Source organism: Salmo salar, chromosome 10 (assembly GCF_965601325.2).
Source record: "Salmo salar chromosome 10, fSalSal1, whole genome shotgun sequence".
NCBI classification, from domain to species: Eukaryota; Metazoa; Chordata; class Actinopteri; order Salmoniformes; family Salmonidae; genus Salmo; species Salmo salar.
In genome coordinates, this window is record NC_138300.1 from 123942611 (window position 1) to 123952867 (window position 10257).

The 10257-nt window shown below is 38.1% G+C and overlaps 1 protein-coding gene across 1 annotated transcript in view; it reads left to right on the forward strand.

The window, feature by feature from the left end:
- Window positions 1-9949, forward strand: part of LOC106561811 (mucin-5B-like) — a 29364-nt gene extending 19415 nt beyond the window's left edge. Inside the window, exons 22-29 of the mRNA XM_082956644.1 lie at window positions 4093-4244; window positions 4348-4486; window positions 4647-4754; window positions 6691-6870; window positions 7011-7250; window positions 8898-9054; window positions 9213-9341; window positions 9774-9949. Coding sequence (XP_082812770.1) covers window positions 4093-4244; window positions 4348-4486; window positions 4647-4754; window positions 6691-6870; window positions 7011-7250; window positions 8898-9054; window positions 9213-9341; window positions 9774-9949 — 1281 coding nt within the window. The remainder of the gene's footprint in view (window positions 1-4092; window positions 4245-4347; window positions 4487-4646; window positions 4755-6690; window positions 6871-7010; window positions 7251-8897; window positions 9055-9212; window positions 9342-9773) is intronic.
- Window positions 9950-10257: the final 308 nt, after the last annotated feature.

Below are 10257 nucleotides of genomic sequence, written 5' to 3' on the forward strand. Positions count from 1 at the left end.
TCCTTACAACACGTTAATAAAAACATGCCTTAAAACACGTTAGTAAAAACATGCTTTATACCCGTTTTAATAAAAACATCCCTTACAACACGTTAATTAAAACATGCCTTACAACTTGTTTTTATAAAAACATGCCTTACGACACGTAAATACAAACATGCCTTACAACATGTTAATAAAAACATGCCTTAATAAAACACATTAATAAAAACATGCCTTATACCCATTTTAATAAAAACATGCCTTACGACATGTACATACAAACATTTCTTACAACATATTAATAAAAACATGCCTTACAACACGTTAGGAAAAACATGTCTTACAACACGTTAATAAAAACATGCCCCGTTCAGGCAACACGTTAATAAAAACAGCCTCACCGTTTACAGCCACAACGTTCAGCATCACACGTAAAAACATGCCTTCGACGAACGACTCCGTTAATAAAACATGCCTTCACACGACACCTCCCGTTAATAAAAACATGCCCCGTTACAGCCACACGTTAATAAAAACATGCCCCCGATAACAGCCCCCATTTGAATAAAAACATGCCTTACAACACGTTAATAAAAACATGCCTTACAACTTGTTTTTATAAAAACATGCCTTACGACACGTAAATACAAACATGCCTTACAACATGTTAATAAAAACATGCCTTACAACATGTTAATAAAAACATGCCTTACAACACGTTAAGAAAAACATGCCTTACAACACGTTAATAAAAACATGCCTTACAACACATTTTAATAAGCACATGCCTTACAACATGTTAATAAAAACATGACTTACAACAGCTTAATAAAAACATGCCTTACAACACGTTAATAAAAACATGCCATAAACCCGTTTGAATAAAAACATGCCTTACAACACGTTAATAAAAACATGCCTTACTACACGTTAATAAAAACACGCCATAAACTCATTTGAATAAAAACATGCCTTACAACAGGTTAATAAAAACATCCCTTACAACTTGTTTTTATAAAAACATGCTTTACAACACGTAAATACAAACATGCCTTACAACATGTTAATAAAATCATGCCTTACAACATGTTAATAAAAACATGCCTTATACCCATTTTAATAAAAACATGCCTTACGACACGTTAACTAAAACATGCCTTAAAACACATTAATAAAAACATGCCTTATACCCATTTTAATAAAAACATGCCTTACGACACGTACATACAAACATTTCTTACAACATATTAATAAAAACATGCCTTACAATATGTTAATAAAAACATGCCTTACAATATGTTAATAAAAACATGCCTTACAACACGTTAGGAAAAACATGTCTTACAACACGTTAATAAAAACATGACTTAAAACACCTTAATAAAAACATGCCTTAAAACACGTTAATAAAAACATGCCTTACGACACGTACATACAAACATTTCTTACAACATATTCATAAAAACATGCCTTACAACACGTTAATAAAAACATACCTTACAACACGTTAATAAAAACATGCCTTACAACATGTTAATAAAACATGCCTTACAACATGTTAATAAAAACATGCCTTACAATATGTTAATAAAAACATGCCTTACAATATGTTAATAAAAACATGCCTTACAATATGTTAATAAAAACATGCCTTACAACACGTTAATAAAAACATACCTTACAACACGTTAATAAAAACATGCCTTGCAACATGTTAATAAAACATGCCTTACAACATGTTAATAAAAACATGCCTTACAATATGTTAATAAAAACATGCCTTACAACACGTTAACAAAACAGCCCTTACAACTTGTTTTTATAAAAACATGCTTTACGACACGTAAATACAAACATGCCTTACAACATGTTAATAAAAACATGCTTTACGACACGTAAATACAAACATGCCTTACAACACGTTAATTAAAACATGCCTTACAACACGCTAATAAAAACATGCATTACAACACGTAAATACAAACATGCCTTACAACATGTTAATAAAAACATGGTTTACGACACGTAAATACAAACATGCCTTATAACATGTTAATAAAAACATGCCTTAATTGAGGATACCCTAGGATAGGGGGCGCCACAGCGCATTTTGAAAGAAATTCGTTCCCATTTTCAACGGCCTACTAATCAAACTCAGAAGCTAGGACATGCATATACTTATTATATATGGATAGAAAACACCCTAAAGTTTCTAAAACTGTTTGAATGGTGTCTGTGAGTATAACAGAACTCCTATGGCAGTCAAAACCCCGAGACCGATTGAAACAGGAAGTGGAATTCAGAATTGTGGACTCGACTTCTCATCTTTCCCTATTAATCACACCGTTAACAATGGTTCAGTGAGCACTTCCTATTGCTTCCACTAGATGTCGCCAGTCTTTTCATAGTGGTTTGAGCCTTATACAGTCGAAACTCAGTGAATGAGACGCGTTGGAAATTGGTCACAGGGGATGGGCCATCACCATTATGACGCCGGCGGCCATGTCTACCCCCACCTTTGGAAACGGTTTGAAACACAATGAAATCATCCCCCTCGAATCTTATTGGCTCTCTTGGTGTTACAGGCCCTGAAGATTAATGTTTTACAACGTTTGACATGTTTGAACGAACCTAAATGGGAAAAAAACGTTTTATTTCGAAACGGCTGTGCCGCGCCCGGCAGAGTATTTGGATACAGCATTCAGACGCGCTAACAACAGAAAGCTAATGGAACATAAATGATGGACTTTTTCGACCGAAAATACATCTGTTGTGGACCTGGGATTCCTGGAAGTGCTTTTTGATGAAGACAACTAAAGGTAGGCGATTATTGACAATATTATACAAGATGAGATGTGACATGCGATTGTTCCAAGATGGCGCCGAGCTCGGTTTATTAGCTCATTTTCTGTGTATCGCATCTCCTTTTATCGCAAAGTGTGATTACCCAGTAAAGTTACTTTAAAATCTGGTATGACAGGTGTTCTCAAGAGATATTCATCTATAAATGTTAGATTGACAATATAAATTTAAAAAATCGTTTTCGAATAGTAATTTAGGGAATTGTAGCATTGTTTCCCGGGACGCATTTGAGGGGAAAATAGTCAGTCAACGTTACGCGCCGATGTAAAATGCTGTTTTTATATATAAATATGACCTTTATTGAACAAAAGAATGCATGCATTGTATAACATGATGTCCTAGGTGTGTCATCTGATGAAGTTTGTAAAAGGTTAGTGCTGCATTTAGCTGTTTTTTGGTTATTTGTGATGCAAGTGGTTGGTCGGAAAATGGCTATGTTGCTGCTTTTTACGATGGACTCATCTAACATAATCTAATGATTTGCTTTTCCTGTAAAACGTTTTTGAAATCAGACGACGTGGGTCGATTCAGGAGAGGTGTATCTATAAAAAAAAAAATATATATATGATTTTTTTTTTAATGCTAATTGGCGATATGATTTTTCGCTGGATTTTGATCCCGCTAACGGGATCAGACGCTGAAGAGGTTAAAACACATTAATAAAAACAAGCCTTATACCCATTTTAATAAAAACATGCCTTACGACACATACATACAAATATTTCTTACTACATGTTAATAAAAACATGCCTTACAATAACGTTAAGAAAAACATGCCTTACAACACGTCAATATAAACATGCCTGACAACACATTTTAATAAAAACATGCCTTACAACACGTTAATAAAAACCAGCCTTACAACACGTTTATAAAAACATGCCTTACAACACGTTTATAAAAACATGCCTTACAACACGTTAACAAAAACATGCCTTACAACACGTTTTAATTAAAACATGCCTTACAACACGTTAATAAGAACATTCCTTAGAACTTGTTTTTATAAAAACATGCCTTACAACACGAAAATACAAACATGCCTTACAATATGTTAAGAAAAACATGCCTTACAACATGTTTTTATGAAAACATGCCTTACAACACATAAATACAAACATGCCTTACAACATGGCAAGAAAAACATAATGCCCACATCTTATGCCCTGGAGGGTGGAGGGACATGCAGGCACACAATGGCCAATTTAAATTCATGTCAGTCCTTCCCTATTTCATTGTGTGTTATAGATCAGTGCAGAGTGTGTGTCGGGCTGTGTATGTCCTGATGGTCTGCTGTCTGATGGAAACAGAGGATGCATCAAGGAAGACCTATGTCCCTGTTCTCACAATGGAGTCTACTACCAACCTGGACATGTGCTCAAAGTAGACTGCAATACCTGGTAAAATCAACTTCTATCACTCTTCTTCTTCTTCTTCTTCTTTGGATATGTCAAATGCTTCCCTCTAAAATCTTGCCATGTGATTATGTTTGCGTCATTGTAGCACCTGCGAAGGGAGAAAATGGCAGTGTACCAATAAGGAGTGTGATGGGATGTGTGCCATATATGGAGATGGGCATTTCATCACTTTTGATGAGGAAAGGTTCACTTTCAATGGAGATTGTGAATACACTCTTACTCAGGTAGGGAAATAATCATTTGTATTTGTGATTTTATTTGTATTTTAATAAAAACCCTACTTTATATATGATGCACATATTTTCTAATTATGATTAAGATGAAGTAAAGATAATAACTAAGAGGCCAAGGTTTTCTGACTGTGTATTTTAATACATCCTGCAGGACTACTGCAGCAACAATCCAAACGGTACCTTTAGAGTGATCACAGAGAACATTCCCTGTGGAACCACTGGCACCACCTGTTCCAAGGCCATCAAGCTCTTCTTGGGGGTAGGAACTACTGTTCATAAACGGCTTCATAAATGCATTAAAGGTATATTAGACAAGTCTGGACATTTGATACAATGTCGACGCCGATGGCTGTGAGTGCAATTGCATGCTGAACTCTGGAATGCGCTTATCTCGTCCCCCTATGAATTTAGCTACAAATCCTAGAAGCATCTCATGGGTTTCCCAGTAGAGACCGCTACAGGTATTGAACCAGCATCTGTAGCTTGCACTGCTAAGCAGTAGTCTTAGACCATTGCGCCACCACTATAACATGATCGAGAGTGGCCTACAGTACTACAGTAAGACCAAAATAATCCTAACAAAATAAAATAATAAAAACCTTAGTGAAACAACAGTTTTAGTAAGTAATACTGAAGTTGTGCACAATTATCAGTTTCTATTTAAGTTTATGTTGCCCATTCATTGTCAGTTAGAGACACAGTAAAAAAGCACAATCAGTGCTCTAACTCCCCCTTGCGCTGGTCTGGAGCAATGAAGTGGTGAAACAGGGTACCGTACTAAACCACAAATTACCTCTAAGTCATGCAGTATAATCGCAAAACCTTAAGTGGCGCAACCACTGTAGCTAGATTGACAGGGATGTCTGACGGAATGCCTGATAGAATTCTATTTTGGGTTAGTGTTAGCTATGTATTAGGGTTAGTGTTAGCTATGTATTAGGGTTAGGGTTAGCTATGTATTAGGGTTAGTGTTAGCTATGTATTAGGGTTAGGGTTAGCTATGTATTAGGGTTAGGGTTAGCTATGTATTAGGGTTAGGGTTAGCTATGCATTAGGGTTAGGGTTAGCTATGTATTAGGGTTAGGGTTAGCTATGTATTAGGGTTAGTGTTAGCGTAAGCTATGTATTTGGATTAGGGTTAGCGTTAGCTATGTATTTGGGTTAGGGTTAGCTATGTATTTTGGGTTAGGGTTAGCTATGTATTTGGGTTAGGGTTAGCTATGTATTTGGGTTAGGGTTAGCTATGTATTAGGGTTAGGGTTAGCTATGTATTAGGGTTAGGGTTAGCTATGTACTTGGGTTAGGGTTAGCTATGTATTAGGGTTAGGGTTAGCTATGTTTTTGGGTTAGGCTTAGCTATGTATTTGGACAGTAGAATTTCAAATCATGTTGTATCTGTTTACAAACTGAATAGTGTAAAACCCAGCACCACCACAGTATAAACCCAGCACCACCACAGTGTAAACCCAGCACCACCACAGTATAAACCCAGCACCACCACAGTGTAAAACCCAGCACCACCACAGTATAAACCCAGCACCACCACAGTGTAACACCCAGCACCACCACAGTATAAACCCAGCACCACCACAGTATAAACCCAGCACCACCACAGTGTAACACCCAGCACCACCACAGTATAAACCTAGCACCACCACAGTATAAACCCAGCACCACCACAGTGTAAAACCCAGCACCACCACAGTATAAACCCAGCACCACCACAGTGTAAACCCAGCACCACCACAGTATAAACCCAGCACCACCACAGTGTAACACCCAGCACCACCACAGTGTAAAACCCAGCACCACCACAGTGTAACACCCAGCACCACCACAGTGTAACACCCAGCACCACCACAGTGTAACACCCAGCACCACCACAGTGTAACACCCAGCACCACCACAGTGTAACACCCAGCACCACCACAGTATAAACCCAGCACCACCACAGTGTAACACCCAGCACCACCACAGTGTAACACCCAGCACCACCACAGTATAAACCCAGCACCACCACAGTATAAACCCAGCACCACCACAGTATAAACCCAGCACCACCACAGTGTAACACCCAGCACCACCACAGTGTAACACCCAGCACCACCACAGTGTAACACCCAGCACCACCACAGTGTAAAACCTGTCTACTAGTACTACATTAGCAATGAACACTTTCTGTTTCTTTCTTTCAGAGCAATGAGATCATACTAGCAGATGAATCTGTAAAAGTGATCAAACAAGAGAACGGGGTAGACGTGCCATACCAGGTCCACTCTATCGGTCTCTATGTTGTTGTTGAGGCTGAAAATGGCCTGATCCTCATGTGGGATAAGAAGAATAGCCTGTTCATCAAACTCAGCTCTACCTTCCAGGTGAGTGACTAGAATAGGACATTTTGAACCAGTGATTGAACTGTATCTTTGTTTAGCAATTGCATTGGCATACCATTTAAAAAAAAATGTTTTATTAGCTACTTCATGTTATTCTTTTTAAATGTTTAATTTCCTTCCAGGGCCAAGTGTGTGGTCTGTGTGGAAACTACGACGGTAATGGAAAGAACGACTTCACGTCCAGAAACCAGGAAGTGGTTGTTGAAGCTCTGGAGTTTGGGAACAGCTGGAAAGTGTCACCCATTTGCCCCAACGCTGATGTCATAACAAACCCATGCACTTTAAAATCATACAGGCAGTCCTGGTCTCTGAAACGCTGCAGCATTATCACCAGTAAGGTTTTCTCAGCCTGCCACTCACAGGTACAGTACACAGCAGATACTATTCAATATAGATTCAATACTTTATTGCCATACCAACCGACGTTGTTAGGAAGTTGACGTAGTGCAGCTGATATAAACAAAGACAGAAAGACACACATATACAGCAGATACATTCAATAGACTGTACAGCAGATACATGCGGTCAGGGTAGGCAGGTTAAAACAAGCTATTATTGATCATTTAGCGTTTTCATTTGGAATTTTAGGACCCCTTTAGGTTAAAAAAATATATCCCTAAAAAATATTTGATAAAATATTGAATTTGGCCTTTACTACTATAGCCCTTAACAACAAAAATAAATCATAAGGAATAAGGTTTCGAAGTGTCTGTCGTATATCTAGGAGATTTAAGAAAGATGATGATGGCTTGCTTCACTGGCAGTAACAGCTCTTTGGACTTCATATTCAGGGTTAACAGCAACAGATTCCAAATGCAAATGCCACACTTGAAATAAACTCTAGACCTTTTATCTGCTTACCTGTAAATGAACTAATGAGGAAACAACACACATCTGGCCATGGAACAGCTGAGCAGACAGTTAGTTGTCCAATTACTTTTGGTCCCTTAAAAAAAGGGGGGGACCACATATAAAAGGTCCTGTAATTCCTACACCGTTCACCCGATTTGGATGTAAATACCCTCAAATTAAAGCTGATGTCTGCACTTTCAGCTCATATTTATTATTTAATGTCAACTCCAATATGCTGTGGTAGACAGCTAAAATAATAATAACTTAGTCAATGTCCAAATATTTATGGACCTGACTGTAGTTTTACATGTAGCCCATATCAGATTGGCGCATTAACCTCTTGGGGCTAGGTGGGACGCTAGCTTAACACTGATGTAGGCTCTGAAGTAACACACAGATGCAATGTTCATTTCCTGTCCTTTACATTTTTGGGTGATTGTCATGGTGATGGCAGGTTGTCATGGTAATAGCAGGCAATGTGCAAAAAACACACTTTAGAGCAAAAACATCAGATCTGATCGTCCATACAGAGGTTGCATGAAGAATTGGGTTTGAATGAGGATTGAGATATGGAAGTGGTATAAATCAGAGCTCAAAAGATCAGATTCCATTTTTTTGGGGGGCTGTTTACACATTAAGGACAAGATCAATTGGTATCAGATATGCAAATAATTGGTGAATGATCTGAATTGGACTGCCTGTGTAAACGCAGCCAAAGTGCCACTGCATGAGTACAATAATATGGTCAAAGCTTCAACAATAGTTAACTCAGGGTCAGTAAGGTTAATGTTTCAACAAGAGTTCATTTACCTCACAGCTTCAGGATCATAATAACAAACATATGGTAGAAATTATAACAACCGATAATTTTATGGCACAAGTCTTGGGCTAACAGGTTTTCTATAAGGTCACACAATGACAAGCAGAGTTGCATGATGGTACATGGCAATCTTTCTAATAAAATTGGTTTGTCAATAATCATGTGAATGTCACCAAAAACAACCAACAACAAAAGTAATAATTAACAGATAACAAGAACATAAAATCAACCATCCAACACAATAATAATCATCGTCAATAGTTCATCCGTAGTCTGTTTAACAAGCTGAGCAATGCATTGAATAAATAAATGATGGCTTAATGCATATTCCTAAAAGGTGGATCCCACGCCATTCCATGATGCCTGTGTGAGGGACTCGTGTGCCTGTGACACTGGGGGAGACTGCGAGTGTTTCTGTACAGCTGTAGCAGCCTACGCCCAGGCCTGTAACGAGGCAGGGGCTTGTATCAAGTGGAGAACACCAGATATCTGCCGTGAGTCATTTGCTTTGAGTGGGACAATTGATTGATGGATAGGTGGGATTGTTTTGCAATAGGGACAAAATACCAATTTACGATTTGTATGTGTAACTGTTCAATCAATCCTCTTTTGGGACCCTGGTTAAAATGTGACATGTTTTTAATTTCACCAGCTCTGTTCTGTGATTTCTACAACCCTATTGGTGAGTGTGAGTGGCATTATAATCCGTGTGGATATCCCTGTATGAAGACCTGCAAGAATCCCTCAGGAACATGCTCCAGTCAGATCCCTGCACTGGAAGGTAACTAATAGCCCTTTTTTTTACCTTGATTTAACTAGGCAACTAAGAACAAATCTTATTTACAATGATAACCTAGGAACAGTGGGTCAACTGCCTTGTTCAGGGGCAGAGCAACAGATTTTTAACTTGTCAGCTCAGGGATTCGATCTTGCAACCTTTCGGTTGCTAGTCCAACGCTCTAACCACAAGGCTACCCTGCCGCCCCCTCCCTTTGAAACAGCTTGGCCGTTTGATTTAGACAATTTACATTCCAAGATGTTAAACAAATGTACAGTATAAAATATGTAATGCCCTCCCTTGTCCATCTATACTGAAAACTACATACAAATATTGAAATATCATATCCATTACAGCTTTGGTGAACTAGATACCATGAGGATGATCTAATCTGTGCAGGTGTCCTGGATTAAATGGACTGTTTATATCTTAAAGGTTGCTATCCAAAATGTCCTTCGGCCAAGCCTTATTTGGAAGAAAGTTCCATGAAGTGTGTCAGTAAGGAGTACTGTGGTTGCTACGATGGAGATGGAACTCATTACAACGAGAGAGAGGTTATACCTTCCAAGGAGAACTGTCAGAGATGGTATGTTTTCAGATCAACATTTTGACATATACATAGATACTGTATTTACATTACATAGGATTTAATATGGTTGGTATAAGCCTTAAAAGGTAGCCTGTATTTCTGGTGAGATAAGGCAATGTCAATAGTCCCCCTACAAAGAGGTTTTCCTACCATTCAATTGATTTTGCTTTTCAAAGATCGTGATTTGACCTGTTTATAGCTAATTGTGGTTTGACTTGTTAACCTTATTGTGGTTTGACCTGTTTATACCTTCTTGGGATTTGACCTATTTTATACTTATTGTGATTTGACCTGTTTAAACCTCATTGTGATTTGACCTGTTTATACCTT